The following is a 15702-nucleotide window of genomic DNA, read 5'->3' as shown; positions in this document are numbered from 1 at the left end:
GATAATGGATGGATGGTATATTAACAGCCACATATCCGTGATCCATTATGATAACTGTATCTGAAGGTAACAGGACAACATGGTAGAGCAGAATTATTCATATGAAACTAAACCTGCAAAAATTAAAGTTTATAGTGATGCAGCATACTCAGTGATGATAGAAGGACAAACACAATGCTATCAAATGATTCAACCACAGAAAGGCTCTGTAACCTCTTCTTTGTATGTAGTTCTCTCTATGCTGGACCCAGCTGATCCTGGCTGCTCTGAGCTGGCACTACGCTCCAAACACGCATCCTGTGGAGCAGGGCACAAGCCTTCGGACGGAGCAAACTTGCAGCGCAGCCGTTACACAAAGCAGCGCATCCTGTATAAATTGAGGGTCAGTCTGGTGCTCATAAGCCAGAAGTTTTACTGAAGGCTTAGGAGGAATGGAAGCTTATAGAAAAAGACTGACTATAGTTACTGACATTGAGGCGCATACAGCTGCAGATGTTACATACGGATTATGAAAAAACAAATGTGTATTTTTAAAGATAACGCTTCAATAATATAAAGTATGTAAACAGGTTTAAAAACACAAGTTGGTTATGCTAGATTCACTTTTAAATGTGCCTTAAACAATGTGCCAATAACACAACTTCATTGTCACTGCAGACTAAAAACATGAGCGTGTTTGTGTTGGAATTTCTTGATATTAGCTTGACTAACTCGTATAGACCTCATAGATGATATCCTAGCTTCCATGCTGGCTTTATAGATAGTTTCTCAACAAAGGGGCCAAGCTGACTGTGATCCCCCTGTAGGTCATACACTTCCCACTGATGCCCCTCCCCCATCTGTGATGTGCCATGTGAAACATCTGGGTGAATATTTTGCTGCACACAGAGCAGCTGAAGGATTTCTCTTCTTCTCCATGAATCAACATGATCCTTCAATTTATTATTACATTTAGAGCGGCTGTGTGATTCATTTTCAGTTATCTTCAGATGGGTGAAAAAATCACTGTCAGCAGTTTCATACTTGACTGTAATCACTACTCGTGAATGTCTCTCTGGATCTGATTCCCTGGCTGGTTCTGGTCCTCTCTATGTAACTGTTTGTGTAGATCTTCAGAAGGTGGTTATTGTACGTGGTTTCATCAGACTCGGAGCACAAAACTTCTCTCCTGTCAGAGTTAAATTTTGCTGCACTCTGGAAGATGTCACAATTTGTCAGAAACTTAAAGCCCGACTGATGTTCTTTAGTTTCCTTCCATTCATCCCTGTCGTCCATCTCAGGCTCAGAAAGGTCAGTCTTGATCTCAGTCTCTGGCTGTAAGGGTCTCTCTGCATCTGGGTTCCTGGCTGGCTCTGGTCCTCCACAGTCCTCTACATCAGCAGTTTCTGCCTCTCTTGTGTCCTCACTTTGGTTTTGATGAAACTCTGAAGTCTGACTGTTGAAACATTTGTGATTTGTTAACTGTGAGTACCAAGAGAAATGTTGTTCACACACACTGCAGCTGATGGGTTTCTCTCCTCTGTGATGTGCCATGTGAAGTGTCAGGTAATACTTGTGGGTAAATCTTTTACTACACTCAGAGCAGCCAAACGGTTTCTCCCCTGAATGAATGAGCGTATGTGTCATCAGATGCCCTCTCTGATGAAATCTTTTCCCACACACAGAGCAGCTGTACGGTTTCTCCCCTCTGTGAATTGACATGTGACCTGTTAGCGTGGAATTTCTTGTAAATCTTTGACCACACTCAGAACAACTGAAGGGTTTCTCCCCCGTGTGAACTCTCTTGTGTCCAATCAGATGATGCTTTTGTCCAAATTTTTTACCACACTCTGAGCAGCTGTATGGTTTCTCTCCAGTATGGTATTTCAGATGTTGGGTCAGATCCCATTTCTTCTTGAAAGTCTTACAACAGAAAGAGCAGCTGTGTGATTTTGGTTGTCTCTTATTTTTGCAGTTTTCCAGAGAGTTCAAATCTGACCCATGTTCAGCTTTCTTCTCCAGATCACCACACTCTTCAGTCTTGACCTCAGTCTCATGTTGTGAATGTCTCTCTGGACCTGTGGTGCTGGCTGGATCTGGTCCTCCACAGTCCTCTCCACCAGCCCTGGATTCTGCCTCTCCTCTCTCTGCAGGTTGGTATTGATGGAGCTCTGAACCATGAACTCTACCACACTTGTGTCTTTTTAACTGATTATCCCAAGGAAACCGTTTACCACACGTGAGGCATCCGTAGGGTTTCTCTCCTGTGTGGATTCTCATGTGTCTCTTCAGGTTTTGTTTAATTGTGAATGTTTTACCACACTCAGAGCAACTATGTAGTTTCTCATCAGTCTCTGGTCTCTTATCTTTGATGCTGTCCACAGATTTCAAACCTGAATGATGTCCTCTGGTCTCCTTCCAGTCATCACTGTCATCAGTGTCAGGTTCAGAAGAGTCTTTAGTCTCTACCTTGGTTTCTGGCTGTAAATGTTTCACTGGATCCGAGTCCCTGGCTGGTTCTGGTCCTCCACAGTTCTCTCCATCAGTGCCTGTTTCCATCTGTTCAGTTCGTCTTTGATGAAGACAGACCTGTGAGGTCTGAAGTTCCTCTTCTTCATCTTCACTCTTCACTTGGATAACAGTGAAGGGGAACTTGGTGGTATCAGCCTCCTCCAGTCCATTAAGCTGTTCTCCCTCCTGACTGCCCCGTAGTTCCTCCTGTTCCTCTTTGATGTGGGGGAACTCTTTGTCCTCCTGGTCCAGACTGGCGCTCCTCTCCTGCTGCTTGGGGGGAAGCTCCTCTTCACTAACCGACAGCTGCTGGACGTCTGAAGGAAACACTGAAACACACAAAGACACATCAATGGAGGCACTGACTTCTTGATAAAACCTTAAAAATAAAACCTTGAAATAGTGATTCTTGATATCATCACTGTAAGTTTCCCTCTTTCAGTCCCAGTTTGAAAGTCAGTCAGTTAGTCAGTTTATTTAAAGTTTGCTTGTTAGTTTGATACATGTGTAGCAATACAGGAGCACAGCATTGCAGGCTGTAGACTTTCCAAGTCAAACCTCAAAGTGACCAAAACTACCAGTGATCGAGTGCAGAAGCTGAGGCAGAGGCCGGCTGACTGCAATCCCATTCTGACGGCTGTTCTGATAGAGCGATGACTGTCAGTGAAGTCTTTAAAAACCCTTTAGAAACAGACATGAAGTGTGAGCCCACTTGCCCTACATCACAAAGGTCCAAAATGACATTTCCTCAGTTAAACCAAAAGTAGCTTTTGGTCTGCTATGTAAAGAGCATCCCAAAGGTCTTAATGCTGTTCAGGGGAGAGAGCCTCAAGGACAGAGGACTGAGGAGAGAGGAGGAGAATCAGAAGAGCAACATGTACAGCGACTAAAGAGCTGATTTCACACAAGTCTAAAATGGCAGCCAGGCCCTAGGATCGAATATCACTCAGTGATTGGATTCTTCTGTGAATCTGACCTCCTTGAAACTTAAAGTCCAAGTTTCAGCTAAAACTAATTTCAACATTAATACATAACTTTGTTTGAAAATGTAATTCACAGACCTAAGCTCTCCCACTCTGACTCCGCTCAAGCTCCTCTCCTTCTTGCCTGCCCTGGACCACAAGCGGGGTGGGTCACCCCATCCAAGGCCTCTCTGTTCTGTCTGGATCCTGCCCACCAACTAAGCAATGTGTCTCCCTCACTGTCATGTCAGAAGACTCCCTAAGCTCCATCACGAGTCTCGCCTTCTCCTCCCTGTACCTGAGGGTGATAGATTTATAGGGGTAGGTTGAGAGAGTCCCGTCCATACAGGCCTGCAGCAGAAACGCACTGCCTTTTGCATATTTATGGTCCTTTGAAAACCTCTGACATGATGACTCCAGGCCTGGCTCCGCTCATCATGACTTTGGTTTGTTGTTGTAGTTAAGTGAAATACGATCTGGTGATAACACAGAGTGTTTTATTCTGAAAATTAACCGGATGTTTTCATTTTGTTTTGGTGAAACCTGACTTCCTGTCCTGCTCCATCTGCTCTGTTGAGATTGATGTGTCGTGCTCCGGCATCCAGCAAAAATAGAAGTCTTGCGTATCTGATCTGGAGGGCTCCGACCTGCTGGATCAGAGAGGCAGCCTGGAACCTAGAATAGAAACCTATCAGATCTGGTGCTGTGAAGGATCGGAGACGGACCGGACACAGATCTAGTGGAATTTGGATGTTAGCTGACATAAACTCCTACATTTCTGTCAGCGGGGTGTACACTTCCACCAGCATCATGTGTACACCAGCGTGATGCACAAAACTAACCCCCAATATATACAGGATGCACCGCGTTGCGTTACGGCTGTGCCGTGCTCCGTGCAGCCAATACATTCCCATTCTAGTCAGCGCTCATGTTCACACAGGGCACGCCGCGGCGCGTCTCAGGATCGTCCCTCTGCGCCAAGTCTATTTTCGACGGAGCCAGCACCCAGCATGCGTTAATCTACACAGAAAAGAATGACCTGGACAGGAAGTCAGGCATAAGGATCGCATGAAACATCAGCCAATTTCAAAATAAAACACCATATACGGACTCCCAACCTTTGAAAAGATAGAATAAATGAGAAATACAGTGTTCGAAATTTTTTGATGTACGGTTACTTCACTGCATCCATCCTGCTTACAGCTGATGAGGTGACTTCACACAACTTCAGGGGCCACATTAACGTTGCGTACATGGTGAAATTGTAGCACCACACAACGTGGACATAAGTATTTCAAGGCCTTCAACATACTACTTCCTAATTGATGGGGAACAAAAATTTGCCAGGTGAACAGCATTTGGCATCAGCATATGCTCTTCATAAGGTGGTAGGGGGAAGGTCCGGGGATGCACCAGAAGAATGCTGAGAGGAAGTAGGCTAACCAGGTAGGATTTGCCTGTGGCTCTGTGGAAGCAGAGACTTTGTGTTATCAGTAGGTGGCGTTATGGTTTTTGAAATAATTTCAAAGATTAATGTGTTCAGGCTGGATATAGGCAGATATGTCGATGCGAAGCTGAGCTACAACAGTTTAGTTTCAAATTTCAAATTTCATGGTGAGACATTAAGTCAAAATCAAAATTCGCCTCACCTGACCACAGCCTCTGACGGACACTCACACTTTTTTGCACACTAACACAGACTACTAATTCCGGTGCCTAGTAGCTAGGGTGAAGACATTTAATCATTCAACACGTCCGTGGTTTAGAGGAGTTTCTATCTTTTTTTAACTTTAAGTTTCCGTTTAGTTTTAAATATGCTTTTGCGTTGAATATTTTTTCATAATAAGGGACGTTTGTTAAAGGTGAGACAAAAAAGACATGATGAAGTATTGTGTGGTAAAAACTCAGGACATCATACATACATACATACATACATACATACATACATACATACACAACCCAGGTTGATCTATGCTGAGCAGAGGCCTCTGTTGATGGGATGGAGGGAGCTACAGTGAAGGACAGGAACTCAACTTAATCACAGAGACTGAACACAGACTGTTTAAATAATGGACAAATTATCCGTGACATCAACCATCTGTTTCTGAAGCGCTGTTTTGAAGCCAAACCTTGGCGGGTGCCATATTGGATATGCTGAACTCAACCTAACTTCTGTCAAGCTAGTGTGAGGTAAAGAGGCCTTTAGCCTTCTCACTAACAGCTACAGGGTTCCCGTCTGTTAGTCAGGTCAGGCACGTCCTTATTTGGGCAAAACGAGAAATAAGCCATTCAGACCTAAACTATTTTTTGTACCAGGCTGTAAACATGTTTATTTCTGCTGTAAAGATTGTCTTCTTTGAATGGGTGTGTATGTGGTTTCCTGTGTTTCTGCAGCCAGCCTCAAGCGGACACTCAATGAACTGTAGTTTAACACTTGAGTTTCATATTTTAAGACCAGAGGTTGCAGCTTGGGACTAAAGTTGATTCAGATTGTTGCTCATCTGTCTCTCATTGATCCCATCCACAGTGACTACACTGCTTCTGGTACACTGCTGTTAGGTTTCATAGCTCTGATGTGTTTCCTAGCGATAGCCTATGAAAACCTAGGAAGACAGAAGGAAATGTTAAATGATCTTTCAGGGCGCTGGTGGCCTAGCGGTCTAAGCGCACCACGTATAGAGGCTACAGTCCTCATCAAAGAAGTTGCCAGTTCAACTCCTGGCCGGCATCATTTGCTGCATTTCTTCACCCCCTCTCTACTCCCCACATTTCCTGTCTCTCTTTAGCTGTCCTGTCAATAAAGGTGAAAAAGCCCAATAATATAACTTTAAACAAAAACAAACAAAGGAAAGCTGTACAGGAAAGCTGATGAACAGAAAGCGTAGAGGGACGCTCTCTCCCTTTACAGGTTAATGTGGACCAGTGATGTGCGGTGAGGTTCATGGCTGGTGAGGCATTGACATTAGAGTCAGATTTACAAATTTATGAGCCAAACAGCTCGGTTTGAAAGGAGTGAGTTATTTTCTGACCTGATGTTTGAAGCAGATCTTTAAGCTCCGGCGTTGGTCTTCCTTTATTAATTAGATCCCGTTTCTATTGGTAGTCTACAGTCATGGCCAAAAGTTTTGAGAATGACACAACTATTAATTTTCACAAAGTCTGCTGTTTCAGTTTTTATAATGGCAATTTGCATATACTCCAGAATGTTATGAGGAGTGATCAGCTCAACTGCAATTAATTGCAAAGTCCCTCTTTGCCTTGAAAATGAACTTTATCACCAAAAACACATTTCCACTGCATTTCAGCCCTGCCACAAAAGGACCAGCTAACATCATTTCAATGACACACAGGTGTCACACACATTAACACAGGTGTGGGTGTTGATGAGGACAAGGCTGGCGATCAATCTGTCATGATTGAGTGACTGGACACTTTAAAAGGAAGATGGTGCATGACACCATTGTTCCTCATCTGTTAGCCATGGTTACCTGCAAGGAAACACGCGCAGCCATCATTGCATTGCACAAAAAGGGCCTAACAGGGAAGTTTATAGCAGCCAGTAAGATTGCACCTCAGTCAACTGTCTATCGAATTATCAAGAACTTCAAGGAGAGAGGTTCAATTGTTGCCAAACAGGCTCCAGGGCGCCCAAGAAAGTCCAGCAAGGGCCAGGACCATCTCCTGAAGGTGTTAAAGCTGCGGGATCGGGCTACCACCAGTGCAGAGCTTGCTCAGGAATGGCAGCAGGCAGGTGTGAGTGCATCTGCACGCACAGTGAGGCGAAGACTTTTGGAGGAAGGCCTGGTGTCAAGGAGGGCAGCAAAGAAGCCACTTCTCTCCAGTAAAAACATCAGGGACAGACTGATATTCTGCAGAAGGTACAGGGACTGGACTGCTGAGGACTGGGGTAAAGTCATTTTCTCTGATGAATCCCCTTTCCGATTGTTTGGGGCATCTGGAGGAAGGCTTGTTCGGAGAAGACGAGGTGAGTGCTACCATCAGTCCTGTCTCTTGCCAACAGTGAAGCATCCGGAGACCATTCATGTGTGGGGTTGCTTTTCGGTCTCTCACAATCTTGCCCAAAAACACAGCCATGAATAAAGAATGGTACCAGAACGTCCTCCGAGAGCAACTTCTCCCAACCATCCAAGGGCAGTTTGGTGATGAAGAATGCCTTTTCCAGCATGATGGAGCACCTTGCCATAAAGCAAAAGTCATAACAAAATGGCTCGGGGAACAAAACATTAAGATTTTGGGCCCTTGGCCAGGAAACTCCCCAGATCTTAATCCCATTGAGAACTTGTGGTCAATCCTCAAGAGGCGGGTGGACAATCAAAAACCCACAAATTCTGACAAACTCCAAGCATTGATTATGCAAGAATGGACTGCCATCAGTCAGGATTTGGTCCAGAAGTTGATTGACAGCATGCCAGGGAGAATTGCAGAGGTCTTGAAAAAGAAGGGTCACACTGCAAATATTGACTTATTGCATGAATTCTGTGTAATTCTCAATAAAAGCTTTTGATACTTATGAAATGCTTCTAATTGTATTTCATTATACCATAGAAACATCTGACAAAAACACCTAAAAACCCTGAAGCAGCAGACTTTGTGAAAATGTAATATTTGTGTCATTCTCAAAACTTTTGGCCATGACTGTATTGTTAATTGTTAAGGTTAGAGATAATATCTTCCATGTTTGGCTTTCAATTGGAGCAAAATTTTAGAATGAATGGACTGCAGCTGCGCATTTGATTTTGAGATTGCAGTGCTCGATCTCTGCGTAGAAGAACAGCAGCAAAGTGAACCTGTGTGCTCTCGTAGGCCCCCTTCAGTGAGGCAGAGTACTGTCTGCCTCACCTCACCCTATTTTATCTGCGGTTTTATGCGATCAGCAAAACTAAATATGTAACACACAAATATTAAATACATTAGCCTGACTGTGGAAAACTGGAGTGCATATTAAAAGTGTCTGATACAATCATATTGGAGACGTGAAGAGAGACAGAAACAGGCACTTTACAATAACAAGCCTCAACCTAGTCAGTGAGGGATTGCGCAATCTGAAGTGAGGTGAGGCTGCAGATTTGAATGTAAACACGTGTGTAAAATCGTGAATGCCAACCCATCGTAAACTGACAGCGCGCTCCAGATGATCATCAATTAGCATAAATCCCGCCCATGAATAGCAGATAACCACCATATAAGGACACTGACCTGTGCATCTGGTCGGCCTGCCCTGCAATCATGGTGCAAGGAAAGAAGGATAGAGAGCGAAAAAAGAACTTCTCTGAGGCGGAGATTGAGATTATTTTGGGCAAAGTGGAATGTAGGAAGCACATTTTATTTTCTATGGATATAAAATGGTAAGTCTCTATAAAACACATGCATTTGTATAGAAGACTACATTCTTACCGACAAGCCAGCCGTCTCTCACAGCTCCATTCTCCGGGAGAACAGGTGACAACTGTGAAGCTGTCATGCGTCCCACCGAGCCACAACGTTGAGCAACACACAGTTTGCATCACATATCAGCTGCACATTCACGGAATGAAAGTTTTTCTGGTTTATGTATGCAAATGCATCATTAGATGGAGCCTTGATACACGTATGTGTGTGCAGTCTATGGCACCGATGACATTTGGCATGTTGGCCAGCGCACTGAACCCCTGCTTCACCTCGATTTGCCGTTGTGCTCCATGGGGGAATTGAATGTACTCCGGCCTTAATTCAATAATGCCGGCAAGTACTGCCAGTAAAATGCAGCTCATTGATGGCTGGGAGATTCCAGATCTATCTGCCATCTCCTGCTGGAAGGTCCCTGTGGCTAAGAATCCCAGCACAGAGAGCGCCTGCAAACGTGCGGGTATGGCGCGGCTTCTTTTAGTTGGCCTCGTCAGATTAGGCTCCAGAATGTTGCATGAATACAACAGAATTGGTCACGGTAGTCGTAAACGACTAATCAACCATTCATCACTCTCAGCCAACAAATCTGCTCAGTCCCTGAACTTCCTCTCTCTCCAGATAGCACCTTGTCCCAAATCATGCAGAAGTGCAAGTTCAGCCATTGTTACCATTGTCTGAGACCAAAGTCTTTTTATACTGTGGTATATTTCATTATAACTGACACCACCTGGTGAGCAATATGTTGCATGGCTGTGACAATAGTTCACAAACTTTTTTGTGTTTTTATTATTATAATAATATTTTTGTATTGGTATCATTAAACATGCAGATAGCACATTTAGTCTGTGTGGTTTTTAATAAGTAGTTCACATTCTAAATAAACCTAATCTAGATTTCAAAGCTTTAACTGCCAACTTATTTGTTGTAAATATATGTTATATATTTCTTTAATATTTTGTCATGTTTAAATTACGTGTCTCAAAGGCACATAACAGAGAGCAGTACGTATTCAAATTGTAATTTCTGACAGTGACCAGCTGTATTTATGTGTATTCCTACATTTACATAAGCGCTACACACAGTCAGGAGCAGGTGTAGATTTTGTGAGTAGTTACTCACAGATCAGAACTACTAAAAGATTGATGAATGCAGAAATTTCGCGGAAGTTTCCACTGCACACGACTTACACACAAATTTGTGCTGCTCACATTTCATGAATGAGACCCAGTGTGGCAAGCAGGCGCAATAGTGTAATGTAACTCATACGACCCCACTTCAAAAAAACTGAAATATCCCTTTAATGGACTACAAAACTGCCTTTCCAATATTTTCTGCTAAATCAGTTCACATGATTGATGGAGGGCAGTCCGGCTAGTAACCTGTAGGAGTCAATACAGCCAGACTGGTTGGGATATCTGTATTGCCTTATGAGGCTTGTATTTTGATACTTGCGCTAGGCAGCAGTGTGAATTTGCATATTAGCTAAATATTTTGGATCGCACAGCAAAATTTTACATTCAGATTTACCTGTAACATTTGAATTTAACTGTTTCTTAACATTAATATATTTTTCACACTTATTGTACACACAAATATTGCTCTAAATGTAATAAAGTGACTTTGAAAAATGTACACTCCGTTTCTAAGACATTTTAGAGCTTAATGGGGAGAAATGTTGCTGTTATGTCAGTGTGCACAACTTTACAAATGGCACCACATAAGTTGAAGCTCATGTGAAGAACTTTTCAGTTTGCATAGGTTTTGGTAACAACTGTGCACATAGATATGTTGTTCGATGGTCTTGTTTTTTATACATGTTAAGAAGTGTGATCTCACTAAAATGTCATCCTACTTTCTTGTTGCAGTCAGGAGTAGGGATGACCACAATTAATCGATTATCGATTAATTGATTGTTAAGAAATTACTCGAAACACATATTTTTCTTTTCAATTTTCCGTCACGTGGAACAAACATCATGTGGTCTCATATTACACTCATCTATCAGGGAGGTGTTTTAAGTTTAAAGCATGTTTCGATGTGAATCAGCTGTTAAAGGTGTTGCGCACAATGGAGACGCTCAGCTGGCGGCTGCGGCTGTGCGTCAGGTCTCCACGTGCGCTTTTTAAAAGAGGATCAATACAAAACTGCTGCCAACAACGACACGGACACAAAGGTTGACAACTTTAAACAGGAAATTTCCCACCTTTGAATACAAAGGCAACAGACAGGTAGGAAATTCTGATACGCTACGTTTACAGAGCAGCAACATCAGAGCCGTCTGGGCTTTTCTCCAGCGGGACTGATTCTGACCCGGTTGCGCTTCCGGCTGACACCTGACTGAATACACATGTTTATTTTTCTCAATAAGAACGAGTAGACAGAAAACTGGACACTGTGAGTCTGAAGTACTTTTCTGTTAGTATTATGAGCCTTCACTTTATAAGATTATGTCCGCGGAGAATATTTTCATGAGCCTGTTCGTTGATATTCTGCGTGTCAAACGTGTGCCCGTATTCAATCCCGTCAGTTATTTGCATTTTTTTGCTGTAGAAAATAAAATTTAGGGGGAAAACAACGTATTTGGCATTGTTTTTGACGTAAGAATAATAATGGTTTTTTTTTTTTATCAATTAATCGATAATAGATCATTAACATTTCCAAAAATAGATCACGGAAAATACTTAAAATGTACATCCCTAGTCAGGAGTATTACTCATTGTAGAGATATGCTTATTGTCTGCTCTGATATTACTCCATGGTTGCAGTAACAGGAACTAAATAGAACAGTATAGAAAGAGGCAAACTTCTTACTGATTGTCTGTTTGCTTTGTGTTATAGAAGCATCAGTAATATGTCTGTTCCATAGTCACTTAAAAATGTTGACATACTTGCTCAGCAGCTGTTTTAATAAAGAAAGTATTTTGAATGGCATTTAAAGTTGTCAATTTTTATTATTGTTTTTTTTGCATTTTTTTTATGTAGGCTAGAATTTGTAGTGCTGTTTAATTTTAGTGGATTGTCTCTTCCTTGTCTCCCTATGTCTCATTAAAGTCTCATTTGGAAATGAAAATGAGCCATTAATGAGATCTCTCATTTAAGTCTCAAATAAGACTCATGTTATGGTCTCAACGAATGAGAACAATTTGAAACTTTAAGAGGCTGAAGTGAGAATCTCAGTTTGGTCTCCCAAGACTTAGAAGAGAAAGCCTTGAGCAGTAAAATGTTCCTCTGGGAACTGAATATTTCATCGTTGAATTGTATTCATTATTGCAGTCATTTGCAAACACACTGCAGTTTTAGTTCATCTTTTTTTTAAAGCTTTGATTTATTTATTTTTTTGTCAGTCTGAAAACTTTCAGTCAGTTTTGATAGATTCTCTGTAAAGCACTTTGAATGGCTCTATGGTTTTATCAGACACATTATCATCATCACAGCACAGCCACTAAAGACTCTTTAAGTCCACTATACTACATGGTTTACTGAGCAGGAGCTAGCTGCAGCTAACTCACTCTGTGCGTCTCTAAACCTTAGCTAAAGGCTCGTCTCTCTGAAACATCATCAGGAAACACGTTTCCAGCAGAGCAAAGAAAACCAACCTGTCAGATCCTGAAACCCGGACATTCTCCACACGTCAAGAGTCCGAGAAGGAAAGAAAACTATACGCTGGTGTCTTTGCAGAGAGGACTGCTCCTGTCAACATCTATTCATGCTAACTGTGCTCCGCCGGAGATTGACCTCGTGACCCGGATACTAAAACACGACCCTCATCCGGCCTTCAAAATAAAAGCACTCAACTCAAACTTATTTTATTGTGTCTTTCATTCACATACAAACACACGTGCTCCACATGAGGTAACAACAAATCAGTCCAAGTCGATCAAATTAAGTCATACAAAATTCAGAGTAGGATTAAATACTAATGTGCAAATACTCAAGATCGATGGAGGGTGGAGCATTTTCCTCCAGTGGAAGATAAAACAAGATCCAAAGTATAGCCAACAGAGTCCTTATAAGGGTCAACATCAGATATTACAATACTATTCTTAATCGTGCCTGATCGTCTCAGTACTGACCAACAGCTGAAACAAACTTCAGCCAACTGCCGCTACAGTCGCAGAACAACAACAAAAGGTATGTCAATCTTGATAAAGTGTCATAATAAGATGATAACTACAGCCTAAAGCCTTTATCTACAGTGTCTATAATAACAGTGACATCGAGTGGTGAAATTATCAACTACAACATTAATACTCTGGAGAGCAAATCTTGGTCATCATATTTTTCCAAAGGATATAATCTATTGCGGATAACACGTTGCCGATCTCAGCTGGTGCAACGACCGAAAAGTTAGTAGAGTGTAAACTCCATCCTAAATGAGAAATTACGTTGAAACTAGGCTACGTTTGACCTTACCCACATCTAGTGCAACAGGCTGCTGGTCTTTTTCAGGGCACCATTAATCACTGTTTTAAGATCTATTTCAGGTCACTATTAATCACTGTTTTAAGATCTGTTTCAGGTCAACCTTAGTGACTGTTTAAAGGTCTGTTTCAGGGCACTCTTAGCGACTGTTTTAAGGTCTGTTTCAGGGCACTCTTAGCGACTGTTTTAAGGTCTGTTTCAGGGCACTCTTAGCGACTGTTTTAAGGTCTGTTTCAGGGCACTCTTAGCGACTGTTTTAAGGTCTGTTTCAGGGCACTCTTAGCGACTGTTTTAAGGTCTGTTTTAGGGCACCCTTAGCAACTGTTTTAAGATCTGTTTCAGGGCACCCTTAATGACTACTTTCTGGTCTGTTTCAGGGCACCCTTAGCAGTGGCAGTTCTGGGGAGGGGCCAACAGGGGCCAATGCCTGACAAATATTATACAATAAAAAAAGCTTCAGTATCGCGCCGATTTTACAGGCGGAATACATGCGTGTGGCACTTGGTTCCAGTCCCTTAGAGCACTAAGGGACTCAAGTTGATTGTAAACAGCCAAAGAGCTGCTGTCAGTCTGCATTTTGATATAGTACACAGTAGTATATATGTCTAGTATAGGGATGCACTGATGTTTTGCCAGTTTGTTCCTAGCCGGTCCTCGCCCTTCTCAGTCTCTTCTGTCAGGGTTGAATGTGTCCCTCTGACAACACCCTTGGCCCCAGCCTGGCCCCCCTAGTAAAATTGGTCGAGAACCGCCACTGACCCTTAGCGGCTGCTTTAAGGTCTGTTTCAGGGCACCCTTAGTGTATGTCTTATGGTCTGTTTCAGGGCACCCTTAGTGAATGTTTAAAGGCCTGTTTCCTTGCACCCTTGGTGAATGTTTTAAGGTCTGTTTCAAGGAACCCTTAGTGACTTCTTTAAAAGGTCTGTTTCAGGGAAACATGGATGACCGTTTTGAGGTCTGTTTCAGGTCACCCTTAGTGACTGTTTTAAGGTCTGTTTCAGGTCACCCTTAGTGACTGTTTTAAGGTCTGTTTCAGGGCACCCTAAGTGACTGTTTTAAGGTCCGTCTTTTTGCCATCTTAATCCTAGGTGATGTGAAGTTTCAGAGGGTTCCAAGTCTGAGCTTTGGGATGCCACTTCATATGTTGGGTCAGTAAATACTTCCGGTTCGGGGAAGGAGAGAGGGGACTGAAGTTAAGACCTTTGAGAAGCCGCCTATGTCCTCACCCTGTGGCCTTCTGCTCAGCACCAGCTCCTTGTGTTGATGCTCAGGACGAGGCCCCCCACCTGTTATTTCAAACATACCACTAATGCAAACTGATAATATAGCCTCAGAGTTTAGTGATCTGATTACAATGTATGAATACATTGGTAAGGGCAGCAGACTGTGCTGCACATTTCAAACAGAGGTTATTCAAAAAGAAGACACAAGAGCAGAGTAATATTCCCCCCAAAAATACTCACGTAACATGAAACAATCGTAAACTTGCACATTTAATCTGTCTGCATTGTTTTGTAACCACATCCTTATTTACATTAGAAGGACAAAACATGGAGCTCTTACTTTCCCCTCTCCTCCACCTTTTTGATCGTCTTTTGGTTGATCATTTACAAGAGCTTCTTCAGTAACACGGGTTCACACACAAAGCAAACGCTGGCAAGCATGTTTTGAGTCAGCCTTGTTTAGATCATGAGGCTGGATGCGTCAGTGGAATGATCTGATCCAATCCGTTCAGGGACGAGCAATTCTTCCTCTGAATCCAAGGGGTTGGGTTTTTTTTACTTCATGTACTGACCATTTGTCTTAAAACTCAGTAAATAATCAAAGTTTCCACTTAAACCATGAGTGGTGGTGATGATAGCAGCAGGGTTCAAAGTAGTGACATTAGTTTCTTTTTAAAGGTGTGTGGAATCACTAGGACTATTTTTAAAAACTGTAAACATAAATCATTTAAATCAATAAAATAATCTTTAATCAATGTTTTTAACAAAGTGTTTGTATGTTAAGTTAGTAGCTGGGTAATACAGGCTTACATAATCAAAGGGTCACTGATGCACCGTGGGGATGTAGTGTACGCAGGAAAAAGAAGTGTTTGTTTGTTTTTACTTCCTCTTATGTCAGTCATCTGAGTCAGCTCGCATCTTGATTGGCTTTTGCTTCGGTGCACGTGACATTACACACTGTGTGTGCTCGGCTCCTCTCAGAGCTTCCCACACACTACAGGATTTCTAGTCGCAAATATTAAACATGTTCATTATTTACAATCTCTCCTTCTGAGGCGTTCTGAGCGGCTCCGACCGGACAGAATCACTCCTAACACACCCCACACCACAGGAAAATCAGACACGATGGCGTTTGCAAACATCCGACAATCAGGCCTTTGCTGTCTTCGATCGTAAGGGGGAGATCGGGACAAAAATCA

The 15702-nt window shown here is 42.4% G+C and overlaps 1 protein-coding gene across 1 annotated transcript; it reads right to left on the bottom strand.

Moving 5' to 3' along the window:
- Positions 1–913: 913 nt before the first annotated feature.
- On the bottom strand, positions 914–12614 carry LOC117823913 (zinc finger protein 436-like). Its single transcript, XM_034699191.1, has 2 exons — positions 12455–12614; positions 914–2819 (listed from the first exon to the last, which is right to left on the bottom strand). The coding sequence occupies exons 1-2, from the start codon at positions 12477–12479 to the stop codon at positions 1018–1020; spliced, it is 1827 nt and encodes a 608-aa protein (XP_034555082.1). The 5' UTR covers positions 12480–12614; the 3' UTR covers positions 914–1017.
- Positions 12615–15702: the final 3088 nt, after the last annotated feature.

Source organism: Notolabrus celidotus, chromosome 13 (genome assembly GCF_009762535.1).
Source record: "Notolabrus celidotus isolate fNotCel1 chromosome 13, fNotCel1.pri, whole genome shotgun sequence".
NCBI classification, from domain to species: domain Eukaryota; kingdom Metazoa; phylum Chordata; class Actinopteri; order Labriformes; family Labridae; genus Notolabrus; species Notolabrus celidotus.
Note: the sequence above shows the minus strand (reverse complement) of the source record. Positions and strands in the feature narration are given on the sequence as shown.

Coding starts and splice junctions, on each gene's coding strand:
- LOC117823913 (XM_034699191.1), bottom strand. CDS start 12,479: ATGTCCGGGTTTCAGGATCTGACAG. Junction 2,820..12,454: donor CGGGTTTCAGGATCTGACAG/GTTGGTTTTCTT, acceptor TGTGTGTTTCAG/TGTTTCCTTCAGACGTCCAG.